Source organism: Argiope bruennichi, chromosome 7, assembly GCF_947563725.1.
Source record: "Argiope bruennichi chromosome 7, qqArgBrue1.1, whole genome shotgun sequence".
In the NCBI taxonomy this organism is placed as follows: domain Eukaryota; kingdom Metazoa; phylum Arthropoda; class Arachnida; order Araneae; family Araneidae; genus Argiope; species Argiope bruennichi.
In genome coordinates, this window is record NC_079157.1 from 46218520 (window position 1) to 46237938 (window position 19419).

General features: G+C 29.5%; 1 protein-coding gene across 1 annotated transcript in view; it reads right to left on the minus strand.

Annotated features, from left to right (window-relative positions):
- LOC129976192 (monocarboxylate transporter 9-like) overlaps window positions 1-13980 on the minus strand; it is a 52472-nt gene extending 38492 nt beyond the window's left edge. The window contains exon 1 of the mRNA XM_056089640.1: window positions 13654-13980. Within this exon, the coding sequence (XP_055945615.1) occupies window positions 13654-13849 (196 nt within the window). The 5' untranslated portion in view covers window positions 13850-13980. The remainder of the gene's footprint in view (window positions 1-13653) is intronic.
- Between the last annotated feature and the right edge of the window lie 5439 nt (window positions 13981-19419).

A 19419-nucleotide genomic window follows, 5' to 3' on the forward strand; every position in this document is an offset into this window, starting at 1 on the left:
ATGCATAAAACATTAAGAAAATAAACAGAATCGTTTAAAATAATCCGCCGAAAACTGTTAACCCTAGCCTCATTACTGTTGGGAGAAAAAGAAAACTGAAGCCTTACTCATTTGGCGGTGGGGAAAATGGAAGATTTTTTTGGCAGAAAAGTTGGCGATGGAGAAAATGGAAGATTTTTTTGGCGGGAAAGTTAGTTTTTAATTAATAATTAAAATTCTAATTAAAAATTCGAAAAAAGGAACCCCAGGTGCACATTCCCAACCTCCAAGGTATACATGTACCAAATTTGGTAGCTGTATGTCAAACGGTCTGGCCTGTAGAGCGCCAACACACACACACACACACACACACACACACACACACATTGAGCTTTATTATAAGTACTAGCCGCCTTTGGCGACCAGCCGGTTCGCCAATCTTAATGTTCATTTAAATTTTAATAATTAAATAGGTTGAACCGGAGTTTAACCCCCTTCTTCGCCCAGTTGCGATAACGCGCCAAAGCTGACAATCTTTATTATGCACTATAATTGAATATCTGCTCCTTTGCTTTTGAACATTTTGCAAGACCGTTGTTGGCGATTTTTAAAAATTGCGCAACGCAGGGGGTTGAACTCCGGTCGTACCATTAAATATTTTACGCAATTCCAACTTTAATAGATTCTTCATCAAAATATTTTAAAACTTCAAATTTTGATAGTCATATAATTCACTCATAATATAATAAAGGCGTTCAGTCATAACGTAATATGTATCTCTCTAATTTTCTGTTACTCCTCGTAGAATTTATGTTTTAAATTAAAGTGTAAATGATTAATCTGCAATTAATATAATAATATTTTTTACTGAAACAAAGCATTTTTTTAATAATATGATTACTGATAACAGAGTCACTGAGCGTTTAAACTTTATGGGCACTAAAGAATATCTTTCTTAATTTATGTAATATCACAAGAATTTGTCAACAAAATTTTCTCGGATTCATCATGAACAGATCGATTCATTAACAATGTTTCATTTTAAATGCATCAAACACTAAGAAAATAAAATGAGTCATTTAAAATAATCGGCCGAAAACAGGTTTAAAAAAACTACTTAAAAAACAATGTACTTAAAACTATAAGCATATACAAAAAATATATAACTAACATAAATACAATTTAATTACAAAAGCATGCAACTAACCTAAAAATAATTTAAATCATTGAAAACAGGTTAAAAAAAACTACTTAAAAAATGATGTACTTAAAACTATAAGCATATACAAAAAATATAGAACTAACATAAATACCATTTAATTACAAAAGCATGCAACTAACCTAAAAATAATTTAAATCACTGAAAACAGGTTTAAAAAAAACTACTTAAAAAACGATGTACTTAAAACTATAAGCATATACAAAAAATATATAACTAACATAAATACGATTTACTTGCAAAAGCATGCAACTAACCTAAAAATAATTTAAATCATCCGTGATGGTGGTTGTCATGACGACAATCAGAGCAATGCGCATGCGTGATTTTTGTTCGCCAGTTGGATAACGCAAATGCGTGAATTTGTCTACGCCAGTTGGGGTAACGCTATGCAGATTATACATTTTTAATTTTCTTTATTCTGTGTTATTTTAATTCAAAAGTACTTCCGAATGAATCTGAAACATGGATTAATTAACAATGTTTAATTTTAAATGCATAAAACATTAAGAAAATAAACAGAATCGTTTGAAATAATCCGCCGAAAAATGTTAACCCTAACCTCATTACTGTTGGGAGAAAAAAAAGCTGAAGTCTTACTCATTTGGCGGTGGGGAAAATGGAAGATTTTTTTTGGCGGGAAAGTTGGCGGTGGGGAAAATGGAAATTTTTTTTGGCGGGAAATTTGGCGGTGGGGAAAATGGAAGATTTTTTTGGCGGGAAAGTTAGTTTTTAATTAATAATTAAAATTCTAATTAAAATTTCAAAAAAAGGGACCCTAGGTGCACATTCCCGACCTCTAAGGTATACATGTACCAAATTTGGTAGCTGTATGTCAAATGACCTGGCCTGTAGAGCGCCAACACACACACACACACACATTGAGCTTTATTATAAGTATAGATAGATAATCTTTCCTCTCAATAAATTTGTTTCATTTGTCGATGAAAAACATTTAAAAGACTCTGTCACAAAATTAACCCAAAAGCGCTTTCATATGGGTGTTAATACCAACTTTGTGAATTTCTGTCAAATTTTGAACGAAATCTATTCAGAGGAAGTCTGCCTGCTTGGCTTTTTGAATATAAGCTAGCATGATAATTGCTAAACAAAGCTAGATGGGTAAAATTTGGTAAGCAAATTTAACATCAAAAATGTAGATTAATATCAAATTTCGAATCAAATCTCGTCAAGGGTTGACCGTCTGTCAATCGGAAATTTCACAAACATTCAAGCCCAATAAATCCAAAAATCACTTAAACATATGAAATTGGTATGAAATTTTGTGATTGCAATTGCAGTTCTGTGTCAGATTTTGGTTTCAACCAGTTGGAAAAAACTCGTGTAAAACACAAATTCGATTAACCGTATGCTAGAGATTCATCACCTATAAACGCGTCAAGAATCACACTATAGATTCGGTAAAAACGAAGCCAAATGTCAATATTTCGTTATCGTAAAGCCATATAGCAATGCAAGGCGTTCTCTGTCTTACTCAAGATCTCTGTCTTTTTGTGGAGGGAGGGGAGGATAGCATTTTTATTTAAGGTTAATTTAGTTATATTAACATCCCATTTTAAAGCAACACTAGGGCTATTTTGGGACGAACCTCGTAATTTTAAACCGCGGTCAGATGACGAGGATGACACCTGAGCTGAGTCGAAGAAGTTTTGGGGTAGCCATTTCAGCAGATTTTATACTATTACTAGCTTTTACCCATGACTTCGTAAGCGTGGAAATTTTGATGAATATGTGTGAGAACTGATTGTGTGATCACAGTGTAAAATGCTATCAAACCATGTCATTATGAAGCTGTTGAAAACAGAGTCTGATATTATATAATCAAGAAACTTGTCACTCATTGAAAGATCTACGGAAAAATTTCAAAATTTATTTTTATTCCAGTACTGTTTTGTATATAACATTAAATAATTTATTATTTTCCGTCAGCACATGCAAGTGTGGGGCACTTGAAACACGTGAATAACCAACATATAATTGACCGTGTGAGAAGCATGGAGAGCTCAAATGAATGGCTGCCACTTTTAAGGTTTGGCATTGGGATTTGGTGATCGTCATTGTAAAAGCCAATTTTAAGGGAAACTGCAACATCTTGAAACGAAATGGCAAGTTGTTTGGAATAATAGGTACGCTCGAAATTAAAACGCTGCCTCCTTTAGCAGCTCCTGTAATAATGGTGGCTTTTATAATATTACTAATTTTGATACGAAGCATGGTGCCGTTGCACTGTCTGGGTGCATCAACATTTCGCATCAGCAGAGCTGTAACGCCAACTTTAAGTTCCAGCTTATGGGAAGGTACACCTGTTTACTCTAGGTAGTTGAGGAATTCAACGGGGTAGGCAGTACTGTCGTCATTAACCATAGCAGTGTCTATGGATGCGTATAATTTTGAATTTCCGATGATCGTGTCTAATTTTTTTTTTGTTTGTTTGTTTATTTTATTCACCGACTTGTTCTTTGGTGACAGCACTGCTTTCTCACACAACCACTCTTCATTATTTATATTAACCTCAAAATCGGAAAAAAAACTTGCATGATAAGGTCATCTTTGTAGCCACTGAATGGGAAAATTCTTCGGAAAATAGAATTTTCCCATCTGCGTCCGTTTCTAGATGACCCTCGCCAATTTGCAGAAGCTTATTTGCAAAGGCACCCGATTCATGGTCGTTGTACAATTAAACGCGCATGTTGCACGTAAGATGGAGCTTTTTACTCCTAGACCACAGAGGCGACGCCTTCAGACATGCTTTTATTTCATCCACCGGTGTGCTCCTCTCAATAACTGGCAGTGTCTGTCTAAAATCGCCTGCGAGCAAAACGACAACTTCGCCTATCACCGCCTGATGCCGCGGATATCCTGCAAGTATCGGTAGTCGTAGTTTAGCTACTTCACAACTTCGCCTAATAATTCCCCTCTTCGCTGCGGTGGGAGTAGGCCAAAATCAGCGAGACAATTTTCCAGATATGGAAATAATTTTATTCTCAATCAGTACCAAAATTTCATGAATGATTAGGTCATTTGAGTGCTATCCAGCTTATGCACGATATCTTCGGAAAAAGCGTCCTTGTATTTATTCCACAGCTGCAGGGGGTTTGATAGTTTACAAGTGCTCATTAAAATTGTAAACACGTCTTCTAGCTACTTTCATAGCCCGAGCTTTATTACTCCTCTTCGAAAGATTAGTTTTGTGTTTTCTGCGTATTTCGAAAAAAAAATAAGAAAAAATTAAAACTAACCTAAAAAACGATACAATTAAAACTATAAGCACATACAAAAAATATATAACTAACATAAATACAATTTAATTACAAAAACACTCAACTAACCTTAAAACAATTTATTTACATAATATATCTGAAATAAAACAAAACAGCAAATTAAGTCCGTGTTTCTTTAAAATCAAGTTTATTTTATTTATCGATCGAGATTGAGATAGCTACAACAGTATAATACACATAATTTTTTTAACTTTTAATTAAAATGAAAACACAGTTGTCAACAATCAGAACACACTGCGCATGCGTGAAATTTCAACGCCAGTTGGGGTAACGCAAATGCGTGAATTTTCTACGCCAGTTGGGGAAATGCAATGCAGATTAGAAATTTTCAATTTCCTTTATTCATATTTTATATTAATTTAAAAGTACTTCAGAATGAATCCAAAAGATCGATTCATTAACAATGTTTAATTTCAAATGCATCAAACACTAAGAAAATAAATATAATTTCTTGAAATATTCTGTCAAAAACATGTTAAGACTAACCTCATTAGCGTGGGGGGAAAAAACTGAAGCTTTATTCATTTTTGGCGGGATTTGGCCTCAGATTTTTGGCGAGAAAGTTAGATTTTAACTTTAAAAAATTAACCACCCAATTAACCGGAATAAATAGCAGCCTGTGTCCTATTCCAGACTATAATCTACCTCTGTGCTAAATTTCATCCAATTCCGTTCAGCCTGATTCTGACGTGATTGACTAACAAACATCCATCCATCCATCCAAACTTTCACATTTATAATAGTAGTATAGATAATAACGATATATTCATCTTCATATATATGTAGGGAAAAAAAAGATATTGAATCTTTGAGTCATGTTTATATATGCCAATATTTGACAAACGATACTATATATAGAATGAATTATAGTCGAAATTTTATCGATTTATTTTACTCAAAGATGTTATAAAAAGGAAGTTTTATTTCCGTGAGTAGTAATGGCTTGCTTTATAACAACTGTAGTTTATGATATTGATGTAACAGTATTACATCATCTCTGTTCAAATCAGCTAGGGATACAATTTGTGCAGAAAATTAATTTTTAATTCTTAATGATTTTATAGTACCAAAAATTAAATATTTATGAGATATCTATCTAATATATAATTACCGAATTGTTTCTGATGGAATATATTAGCTATCGTTTGGCTTAAAATATCATTTGTCTTAAAATATTTGTTTAAAATATTTTTCCAATTATCGTTTGACATCATAGTTTTCTTTAATTACGGAATGTCGTTTGCAAATAAATGATTGACAGAAGGCTATGTTTTAGGAAGAGGAATAATTCAATTTTACTAAACAAGAATGCTGTAAAACACATAGAATCAGTATATTTAACGGTAGAATAGATAGAATTTTTTATAATAAAGGAAAAATTCTGCCTACTATTTTCTGAAAAATTAATCCTGAATATGTATCTAAAAAAATTTTTTAGTAAAACACTTTTTAAATCACTTTTAGTAATTAATTAAAGAACGAATATTTTTACTTTGATTCTTTTAATTTTATAACTATAACACATATTAAAGAATTTTGGAATCAATCATTTAGCTGATTCTTTATCTGGTAAGACTATTAGTGTGAAACGATAATTTCATTTTATAAATCACTTAACTATTAATTAAATTTTGGGAATATTAAAATAATGCATTGTCATTGAGAATACTCAGGTGTTAAAATTCCGGCGCATCAGTAAAATAATGAAAAGTCTATTTTGGAATCTTTTTTTTTTAAATATGAATTAATTTTTAAAAAAAGGTGAATTTCGGTAAACATTTCTAAGGTAACCTTCTCCATTTTAAAATGAAATTCACTGACTTAAAAGACATTAAATGGTATCATTTCAGATGTAAATAAAATAATAGTGATTTGAATCGGAAATAAAATAATAGTGATTTGAATCGGAAATAAAATAATAGTGATTTGAATCGGAAAAGAAAATCAAAAGAAAGTAATTTTCATCATGTTAACCGTGAAGCTGGATATAATTTTAGATGCAAGATTCTATAAGCGACTCTCTCCTGAAAAGTTGAAAAAAATCTGTATCATTCAAACACTGATACATTTATATATCTGGAAAAAAAATAAAGGTTGTATAAGGACGAGGCTCTTTATAACTTCATTATGAGGTAGACGAAAATAATAGACAAGCTTCAGGAATAGTTATTTAATTATTTTCTAAGTTCCACATTTCACAAGACAAAAGAAATACGAACACGAAGATGCACAATACTCACTTAGAACACAATCTAATTATGACCCCCAAGAAGGGTCATGGGAAATATACCTTGATGTTAATAAGGTAACGCCATCTGTTGTGTCAAAACAGAAGGTAATAGAGTTATGTAACCGCTACAAGGTGTGCTTATTCTTTAAAGGAGAAGAACAATTTTGAAAAATTATTGCTTCAGTAGTAGATACTTACTTTTAAGGTTTTTGTTAGTTTTGTATGCAATATGTTTACTTTAATCGTAACCCAAGAAATTATTTTAAACCATTAATGATAGATACATACATACATTTTGAAAGTTGCTTTAAATGTCGCATAGGATTATATTTTGCGTTATTTCAATTAATAAACGTAATATTGAAAAAATTACGAAACCTGCATTTTCATATAATCTCCTATTTCATTAGTCATAAGTAGTAAAATATTCTTAACATATTAGCATTTTAAACTAAAAAAAAAAAAAAAAAAAAAATCTCCACACATTTTCATTAAAGCAGATCGAGTTTTGAAGCTTTGAATATCACCATTTTAGATTATTAGAAAGCGTTTCAATTACCATTTCAAGCTGAAGATCATAATTCGATACAGCTGATGGTTGGTATAAATATTTAAACTGGTAATTTCATTAATTCCATCAGTTTTGGTTTTCGATCAGTTATAACTTATAGTAGCATGCAATTAAAAAATTATAGACATTATAGTTTCTTCAGAAATGTACACACTCAAACCACAAATATTATTAAGCCACAATTGAGTAACATCCATTATACATTTTGTACATTGAAAATTGAAATCTTATAACTTTAAACTAGCAATACTTGTTTATATATATATATATATATATATATATATATATATATATATATATATATATATATATATTTTTCTCATAGTAATTTTTCTCATAGTAGTCATTACTATGAGAAAAAAATAAAAAAAAATAATTAAATATAATTTAATAAACGGGTGGAGATATATTGATGACCTACTTTTGATTGACTTCGACAATATTAATATTATTACTAATTGCTATCCAAAAGATTTAATTCTAAAAGATACAAATATAAATCAACTTGAGGCTACCTTTCTAGATTTAAAAATCGAAATTGCTAATGATAAAACAATAGTTGGTATATACGATAAAAGGGATGATTTCAACTTTAAAATAACAAAACTATGTAACTACCATTTCAATCTAAACTCTAAAATTTTCAAAAATCTTATTTTCTCACAAGTTAATAGGATCAAAAGGGTTTGCAATAATAAAAATTACAATTAGATTGGTTACTTATATATATATATATATATATATATATATATATATATATATATATATACAAAAGTATTAGAATCAAGTTAATAGGAAAAACAAAAACCAAATAAAAATTAAACCAAAAAAATTATTAAAAAATATTAAAAAAGAATCCGGCCTGAAGACTTTTTCAAGGGTCACCCTCAGGCAGGGATTCATATAAAGGGATTTTTTCTGTGAGGACATACAGACATTAAGTCTAATAATGATTCCTCGTGACCCGAAAATCCCCCGAAATTATGCTCAAGAGATACCATTTTAACAGAAAGGAAATACAAAATAACAAATTAGAAAAAAAAACCACAAAGTAAAAATACAATAAAAACAATAACAATAAAAACAAAAACAGCATTAAAATTAAAATTAAAAACGAAAAGGCCAAGACATACCATCCAACAGTGAACGAAACTTTAAACAATCGATTGTGATTTCCTGTTTTTGAAAGTTAACGGTAAATTATGTAAACAGAGGTAGGCACCCAGCGCCATCTATTGAGTGATCCAATATGCAAGTAAATTTCTATTTTTATTTAAGCCAAAAGATTAATCCCAAACCATACCTTGTTTAATTAAAAAATTGACATTACAGTAATTTCTAGGAAAATCATTTTTAATTAAATTTTTAAGGAGGATATTTGATGCTTCAATATAAGAATTTTTATTATTGCAAACCCTTTTGATCCTGTTAACTTGTGAGAAAATAAGATTTTTGAAAATTTTAGAGTTTAGATTGGAATGGTAGTTACATAGTTTTGTTATTTTAAAGTTGAAATCATCCCTTTTATCGTATATACCAACTATTGTTTTATCATTAGCAATTTCGATTTTTAAATCTAGAAAGGTAGCCTCAAGTAACTACCATTCCAATCTAAACTCTAAAATTTTCAAAAATCTTATTTTCTCACAAGTTAACAGGATCAAAAGGGTTTGCAATAATAAAAATTCTTATATTGAAGCATCAAATATCCTCCTTAAAAATTTAATTAAAAATGATTTTCCTAGAAATTACTGTAATGTCAATTTTTTAATTAAACAAGGTATGGTTTGGGATTAATCTTTTGGCTTAAATAAAAATAGAAATTTACTTGCATATTGGATCACTCAATAGATGGCGCTGGGTGCCTACCTCTGTTTACATAATTTACCGTTAACTTTCAAAAACAGGAAATCACAATCGATTGTTTAAAGTTTCGTTCACTGTTGGATGGTATGTCTTGGCCTTTTCGTTTTTAATTTTAATTTTAATGCTGTTTTTGTTTTTATTGTTATTGTTTTTATTGTATTTTTACTTTGTGGTTTTTTTTCTAATTTGTTATTTTGTATTTCCTTTCTGTTAAAATGGTATCTCTTGAGCATAATTTCGGGGGATTTTCGGGTCACGAGGAATCATTATTAGACTTAATGTCTGTATGTCCTCACAGAAAAAATCCCTTTATATGAATCCCTGCCTGAGGGTGACCCTTGAAAAAGTCTTCAGGCCGGATTCTTTTTTAATATTTTTTAATAATTTTTTTGGTTTAATTTTTATTTGGTTTTTGTTTTTCCTATTAACTTGATTCTAATACTTTTGTATCAATTCATCTGTGTTTTAGAAGTAGCTGCAATTGCGCTCTCTAAATACTATGAAGTTCCTTTTTGGTTTTAGTTTAAATAGGTAATAAATTTTAGTTGCGATTTCGAAACTGTTTTGTTTCGTTTTCATTTTAGTTTCGTTTTCAAACTTTTTCTTACTTTAGATTGGTTATATATATATATATATATAATTTTATATTTAGATAAGGTTTTTCTTTTTAAGGTTATCTATATAGGCATATTTCCTGAAAAAAAAACATAATGTTACACAAACACACAAAAAAAAAAACATTTGATTAAATATCGACATGCGACTATACCTGACCTCATAAGCGTATCACAGATGGAGTAGTGATTTGTGTGTGTCACGTGTCAGATTCCCATGTATTTTTCTCATGTTCGATACAATTAGATTTTAATTAAAACTTTAAACTAGCAATAGGGATAGGATTTTATTTATGATTTTACAACAACAACAACAACAAAAAAGAGCTGCTTAGCAAAGTTTGGTCCCCTAAGTACTATAAATATATCAGTGCATTTTTTTCAACGCTGCATTTTCAGATCATTAAAATAGGATATAAAATGCACACAAATTATTCTTTATGCCATTCGATAAGGCATGAACTTTCAGCTATATATATATAAAAAAAAGAGTAATAAGTGAAAACTCTCCCAACATTGGTTTATACACTTCAAAATAACTTTTACTTATAATAATAGTGTGTGTGTATGTGTATGTGTGTGTGTGCATGCGTGCGTGCGTGTGTTGGCGCTCTACAGTCTAGATCGTTTCACCTAGAGCAACAAAACACCTCGCATATATAATTTGGATGGTGAGAATGTGCACATCAAAGTGACTATTTTTAATTCTAATTAAAAAGTAAACGATATTTTGGCGTTTTCTATAACATCCAAACATAATATTTCATAAATTATTTTTATATCATCGTTAAATTAAAATAATTAGCTTTTCAATAATACCAATATTTTAACCTATAAATTAAGTTGCAATTTTTAAGAATAACCATATTTCAAAACAACTTATTTCAAACAAAATAAAAAAAATTATATGAACTTGCACGAGAACGTTATGCTTACATGAGAAATACTACCTTTTATCAAAGTGTTAACACGCTCAAATTAAAAGATAAAGTTAACTTTTATTGCAAACTAAAACTGGAAAAGTGATATTTTCTATAAAGTTACGTTCAAGAAAAAAGTTTCTGTGAACTTTTAATTTATCTATAACATCAATTCAATAATTCTGAAATATTTAAGGCACACATGATTTATATATTATATATACAGGATATCCACTCTAATCGGGTCTCAACAATTAATTACTAAATAGTAAGTATTAAGCATATACAGCTAATAGGAAGAAGGGTCTAAGTAAAGTAAAGAATACTATTTTGTTTGAGTCGATAAACGTTCTGAAGAATTACAAATTTTATATTTTTATGCAAACCCTAGGCCCTATGACTCATATTTTGCAAAATATTTTTCAGACAACAGCATTTTAAATAAAGAGGAAAGTTCACTGTATTACGATAAAACTGAGTTAGTTATGAAAATTAGAATATTACTATCTTGGAAAAACTCGCTACTATAGAACATTCCATTGATCATCTGAAAAATGATTCAGAGAAGAAAGAAAAAAGATTCATTCAGCTCCGAGAGTTTTTTCCTCAAAGGTCATTAGCCAAAAATTATGAAACTATCAATTGTTAATTTTAATAAAATAGCGATAGTCAAAACTACATATTGGATAAAATTTGGCCGAAGAAGATAGAAGACATTTTTATTATTTAAAAGTTGCAGTGTCAAATATATTTCATCGAATATTATTCCTTAGGACCAAGGGACTATCTAAAATTTAGAATTCAAAATTTTTTGCAATATATTTATTGACCGAAACAAAATAAAATATTATTATTTAAGTCGTTTAAATTCTTTTAAAAGGAAAAATGGTTTAAATGAAGTAATGAAAACTGAATTTTACGATGAATCAGAGAAATTTTTATTGAATAATTTTTTAGATATTGCATAAATTACGGAAAAACATTTTGTAGTATACATAAGATTTCAACACAGAACGATTTTGTTTCCTGTGTTCATATTTTTTATTAAAAAAGCTTGATTTCAGCACACAAAAAAATCGTATTAATTGAAGTTTAATCATTTTCGCTTTAATTTGAAGTTCAAAACTTATAAAAGCTGACAAAATGTTTGGATGCATAGAACAATGAATAAAATGGCGTACCGTCGTATTATATAGCTATCAAAATTTGAAATTTAAAAATATTTTGATGAAGAAGCTATTTAGAAATAAAAGTAAGTAAAATACTTGATGGAAAATTTTAGGCAGAAACAGCTGGTCATGAAACACTCAGCGGAACAGCTGGTCATGAAACACTCAGCGGAACAGCTGGTCATGAAAAGCAGTTCGTAATAAAAATAAATAAATAATAAAGAAGAGCGATTAAACCGATTTTCTCGTCAAAAGAGCAGAGATTTTTAAACATTTAATTTGCAAAACATTGGCAAAAGATTAATTTAATTGCAAAAATGTGTAATTATCAACTAACCTAATATTTTTATGATTAATTAAATTAAAATTAAAATTCTTAATTTATTAGTGTTAATTCGATTTTTAAAAGCTAAATTAATTAAAATTTTCAAGACTTGCCACAATACTAATTAAGGACATACATTTTTTGTTTCATTAAAAATCTGAAATTAATTTGTTATTTTTTCTTTCAGCTGCAGATATATTTCAAAAGTTAATGTAATCAATATAATACAGTTTTTAATTATAAATTTATTGAGATGATTTTTAAATGTTATTTTTTCATATTTATCTAATTGTCCTAATTTCTATTTTAGAGATATCAAAGATATATTTATTTTAAATACAAGATTTCTGAACTAAAGAAGATTTTGTATATTTCTACGATATTTTAAATCAAAGTACCGTGGACAATACCTTTAAAAAAATGTTATCTCATTCTTATGTTTCAATGCAAAACACACAAAACCTAGAATATTTTTGTGATGTAAAAGAAAATTCAATGCGCTGTTTTACATACATACACACACACACACACACACACACACACACACACACACACACACACACACACACACACACACACACACACACACACACACACACACACACACACACACACACACACACACACACACACATATATATATATATATATATATATATATATATATATATATATATAAATTCAGTAAATGATTTACAATAATCAAGTTCGAAGAAAAAGAAAAATGTGTTAATGTGTTCAAGTTATATTACTTATCAAAAGCCGTCAGCACTCAACTAAATATGCTGCAGGAATATTCATTATTAAGTATCAGAAATAGAAGAAAAATTACATTTAATTTCTAGAATAGAGTAAATAGATAGAATATTTAAAATAAAAATAATGTAGGAAAAAGCACAGCATTTTAATAATGTTTAGAACTTTCCTGTGAGATCCCCTTTTTTTATGGTATATATTTATTTCTCCGATAAAACGTATTGGCTGTATCAATATTTATAATACAAGCTGGTAAACAATATAATATAGTTACCATTATATAACATAATTTTTGGAATATTATTTTTCAAAAAACATTTGTAAAACGGTACAAAAAATATAAACAATGCAGGGGAAATAATCACAAAATCTCATATTTAACCTTCAGCTTTTTTCCTAATTTTTAAATAATCATAATCATTAATTATTCAATTCTAATTTATTTCATAAAAAATATTGTTTTCGCAAATAATTCTATAAAAATGTAGATAATAATTTTATCAATTACTAAGATTTTATAAATCTTAAATAATTTATTAAATTGAAATAACAAAATCTTATTTATTTTAATAAATTAATCTTAAACAATTTTTTGATAAAGAAATATAAATCAATTTTATTAATCAGCATCATTTATTTTCCAAATTTATTGAAAAAAAAAGAATGGTGATACAAAAAAATTTTATTAAGCAAACTCCTTACCTGAAAGATATCGGATGGCATTTCGTACAGTAAATGGAACAGAAGCTTCCTTCCTAGTCACTCCATATTCATCTATAATAGCAACATACAGAATTCCGATCATTCTCGACATACCGGATAATATCATATTTATAATACATGCAGCAAATGCTATCACCCACGCATATCCCTTATCAGGTTCTTCTAGCGTAGCCATGTCTTCGTCCACCAACTTCACTTCTCTTATGCAATGTTTCTTCTAAACGAAGCTATATTAACCTTAAAAATCGCCGTCTGAAACTTGAAGCCTTCTTATAGATTCAGCTGCATTCGTGTTAGGCTTACGTGACGTTGGAATAAAGAAAGTTACCACTGGAAACCGACGGATTTCAAATTACCTTCACCTATATACACGATGTTTAAAGTTAAAATGACGAATAATTGATGCCATATTTAAGCTTAGTTTTAAAAAAAAATAGTTTTTATTTTATCGTTTTCTCTTTTCGTATTATCGTTTGCATTTATTTTCGCTATTTTTTTCATTCGTTAAATTGTTCCATAATGTATTCGGAAGCGAGCATAGATATTGCATTCGTTCTAATTGTTACAAATCTTTTTGGTTATTGAAACGAACTTCTGTTCTTTTCCCAGATCATAAATTTGATAATTATGTTGTAATTGCTATGTAAGAACAATCACGCTGTTAGATTTATGAAGGAACTGTTTGAAATAATGATTAAATTTTTGGTGTTCGAAGAATGCCGAAAGAGCAGTTCGTAAACGTTTGCAGATAAAGCAAAAATTATTAAGTGTATCCATCTTCGAATGTCATGAAAATGAAAATGAAAAAAAAACTCTTCGTTTTATTTTTAAAAATTAAAAAGTGCTGAAAATGCCAAAGCATGAAAATGTCGTTTTTCAACGATTTTTTTTGTGTGAGTACTTTTTATAACATTCGGAAATAATTAATTAATAGTCAAAAACCGACTGTCGTGTACTATGCATAATATATTATTCATATCTTTTAAAAATTAATTTTGATGATTTAATAATTTATAAAAAAATCTGTTTATTAAATTTTTGCTTTTAAATAAAAAACATTTTGATAAAGGTATTTTACCAATAAATTAGTTTTTCCAATGAATATTCTTTAAATTTGTTTATAAGTTTAAAATTTATTTTTATCCGATATTCCTACACATCCAGTTAAGGGTACAGGAATTTTAAAATGAGCAAAAACTTATTTAAAAATGGAATTTTAATTTTTATATTCTTTTCTAATTTATGTTTATATATGAATAAAACAACTTGAAAATGGATTTATCAAATAAAAGGAATAGTTAATAATTCTTAGAAGAAAATGTAAACTTTCAAAGCGTTTTTTAAAATAACGCTGTAATTTTCAGGTTTATATATGTTTAAATTTTCATCCAAACTTTTTAAATTTTTGAAGAAATAGTATGAAATTTATATCAAAAATTTCTATTATTCATATAATTAAATATGAATATCTATCTGGGATTTTAATTAATTTAAAATTTGAAAACCAATTTGAACATAAAAAAATAAAAACTCTATTAATTATGAAATTTTGATAATAAAGAAAAAATACTTCTTAAAAACTAACTTTTTAAATGAAGTAATCTGTGTTTATCCAGAAGCTATATTTAAGTAAAAATATTAAAAAATAATAATATGTTTAAAAAATAAAAATCATGCAGTATTTTTTAATTAGACTTTTTCGGTGATCAGCAAGATATGATCCAAGTATTAATAAGGGTAATGTTATTGTGCTAGTCACCTTTGATAAACAACAACTTATCACAATAGAAGGAAGGATTATATTCACTTGTACGAAAAAATATTGAGCATTCTGAATGGTTAATTCCACTATAAAATTAACTGGCGAATAAAATTTGCAAAATTAGTCAGGTTATTAAAGCTGGAGGTACGGCCAAATTTTTTTTTCTGGTATATATCGAAAATAGAGGGCTGTTAAGGTGGGTTGGGTGGAGGGAGCAGATGAATACAAATGAGGGGATCTCGGGATTAAGAATTTTAATCTGACTAAATATTGGATGTTAATATTGTTAATATTAATATTAAAATATTCTGGTATGACTGAAGGGATATGCCAAATTTTTACCTACTGTTAATGTATAGTGAAATAAATTATGATATTTATTAGAAAATGGTGGATAGTAGAGAGTAGGCAACCATCAATGAATTATTAAGTTATGTTTCATAAGCTTTCATATTATTAAAAATTGGCGAAATCGCCCCTTTGATTGGATCAGAGGAAGGTTTCCTTCATTTCCCAATTATTTTAAATATAGTTACAAATCTGTAATTTTGCTACCCGGCATGAATAGTGTCATCATGGGAAAAAAGTTGTAAGATCTGTCCTGTGCATGCTGAGCGGGTGCTGCGTCAATGACCTCAGAGCTTGGCGACAAACTTGGCGAGCGTTTGGCGGCTTGGCGATGACTTTGGCGACAAAATGGACCATACTGGAAAGTTCGAGAAGTTTCACGATCTATCCAGTAGGAACCAAGATACACTCTGGTACGCTCTGATTGGTCTGAAGATTCTAGCCCCGCCTCCCGGAACTATAAAAGACGAACATTACATGCTCGATTGGCTTATGTCAGTCTGTGTTAAGCACCTGTATGAAGAAATTCCAAATATAATATGAAAGAAGTTTTGTCCAGATAGCCGAACGTGACGCCGAGTGGTTTGTGCAAGTATCCATGGACCTTAACCTCTAGCTTACGGGCGGTACAATTATTGTACCAGATTTTTTTATACCTTTCTTTACAGGTTGGTACAACTGCTGTACCGAAAAGAATTTGAATTTCGTTCCCCACTTAAACTTTCCAGCTGAACCCCAGTTGCCTTCCTTTTTGTATAAAACCTCTTAGGGTGAGGAGATTTCGTCCAGAAATCGTTAGAGTCATTGTTGGCGCTATAACAACTGTTGGACGAAATCATTCTTTATAAAATATTATAATATACATAATGCTTTTAGCATTTCGTGTTTTTAATTAAAAACTGAATGTCAATTAAACCAGACTGATTTTTAAAAAATGCTGATAAAATTCTTTATTTTACAATCGTCCACATTTACTTAATTGTTTCTTAAATTTGGAGAAAAAATTGCGGAAATCAGAGAAAAATTACAGGGAAATGAAACTGAATCATTGAAAAGAAAGAAGTTTGAATTTTAAGATGGTGCAAATACATTTCTTGTAGAATAATTTGCTCCGAAATTATTGTAGAAAAACGATAAAATTTCGGTGTATTTTAATTAATTGAATATTTAATTAACTTCCATATTTTGAAAATTAACAGTATTCTAGCTTTCTTTCTTTTTTCTTTTTTTTTTTCAAATAATATGTATACAAGATGTGATTTATTTCGATCCATTTCTTTAGATCTATAGCATATATACACAGTCGCAGTGACCTGTATTTATATTAAAATTATATTTTTAATTCTCTCAAGATATTGGCAATTTTTTTTTACTAAGTTTTTGAAGATAGCCAATTTTCAAGTTTCGTTTGACGAATAGAGAACACATAAACGCCATTTTTAAAATTAAAAATGCACTTTTTAAAAATTTTCATTTGTGAATGACTTAAAGGAAATTAATTCATCAGTTTTGCATTTTATCTATATATTACAAAATTTTTTTTAAATTTAACATAATTCTAACAAAAGAATTAAGAAGTAAATAATAATTGAAAAATGATTTTAATAGCAAATACTAACATACTTTATGTGAATTCCTATGAAAATTTTTTTTTCGCTTACTGAGAATTTCGCATTGAGAAGGGGGGGGGGGGTTCTGCTAGTCAAACGAGGTTTCATCGTATTTTGTTTTAAAGGTTTTCTTTAAAAAAAAACATTAAATATATTTATACTATCATATACAGTGCACCACCGAGTATCCGATTCGCGATTATTCGGCTTTCATACTGTACGAAAGTTCTTTATCGTAAGTTTTCTTTTATCGTAATTAAATGAGGTAGGCAAGGTATCTATTAAGGATTTTTTCAAAACCTAAAAACTACGTTTTGACTCTTATCTCAGGATCACCTTTTCAGATTTGTGTAATCATTTATCGACGAAAAATAAAACCAGTTTGAGCCAATTTTCTTAAGAATTAGACCTATGATTTACGTTAATGTTTTGTTTATGTTTCCAGCATTTAAGTTGGGTATTACAGAATTTATGTTAAAATGTGAACAGTTTATATTATTTTAACTTATTTATTTCTTTAATAAATTCTTGAAACGTGAAGTGTAATTTATAAACATATTGTTACGAATCTGTGATGCTGCTTCCCAGCATAGTTGGTTCCATCATCGGAAAGACTGTTTTACAGTCATCTGTATTGGACGGAGTCCGGTGTCGCGTCGGAGGTTCCAGAGCTTGGCGACGAACTTCGCGATTTTGGCGCCAAAATAGATTATACCCGAAACATCGAGAATTTTCCCGAACCGTCAGTAGGAACCGAGATACTTCTCGAACGTTCCTGATTGGTTGAGAGGCTTCTAGCCCCGCCTCCTGAGACCTATAAAAGGAGGCGGCCGCAGCTGCTAGGGCAGAGTAGTCGGAATCGACGCTGAAGAACTGGTCTTCCAGAGATAAGCGGAGCAGCGACGGAGTGAAGCTAGTGCTGAACTAAGCTGTGCGCTACTGTAGAGTCTTGTTGTATGCTGTTGAATGCTGCACGTCTCGGCTGAAGATAATCGTCTTCTGTGCTGTATATAGTTGTCGTCTTTGTGCTGTCCTGTGTGTCTTCGTGTAAATAAACGTCGTTGTTTTATTTTCTACTGCCGCCTGCTGATTGAGCGTTCTCCAAACCATATAACTCCCACAATCCAAACGAAAAACCGGAAGTTTCGTAACAATATATAAACTTTCAATTCAGAACCCTCGACACATTTCCGGTAACTGCTTCTAAGATTCACCGGGCCGCGACTGCTTTCATATTGAGATAAATGGAGAGCTTGAGCTTAGTGAGATATAAAAATAAAATAAAAAAGTGAGAAATACGTATTATAACAGTGAGTTATGGGTAAAAACTATATCTTCTGGTATTGGTGGGCGAATAAAAGAATTTATTGAACTTATCCGGCCAGTCCTTCCGCCACATTAGGTTGGATACTCGGGAATGTACTGTGTATATATTAAATATTTCATAACTTTGACAAACTCCACTCTGAATTAAAAGTAAAATGGAATGTCACAGTGCAGCATAAAATGTTAAATATTAGATGACGGATGCAGTTAAATTTGTCAAGTGACAAACAAAATCCATTTTGAATCAAAAATCGTCGTACAAATCCGAAGTTCCGTGCTGCAATTAATTTGGAGAATAATAGAACTGTCCATCTCAACAATGAGTGTGTGTTTTATTGTGGTTTTATCTGTTTGCCTACTTTATATCAATATTTGTGTGAAACACTTGAGAAAATCCATTGTATTTATATTAAACAGAATTTTTTTTATGTTGTCTTTATAAATAAATTTCTCTTTTGCCGATATTCTATTTTCATTCAAGTACCACTCAAAAATTGTTAAGCCCCTTTAAATTATATAATCACTTAATTATTATTATTATTATACACTTTTCTTATACTATTTTTTCGGAATTTTGCTCCTTTAGCATGTTTTATTTCATTGTTGTTGTTTTTTTCTTTTTAATCTTAAATAAGCAGCAACTTGCAGAATTTTTCTAAATTATTTACATGCTTTTTTTAAACTTGACCTATTTCTCAT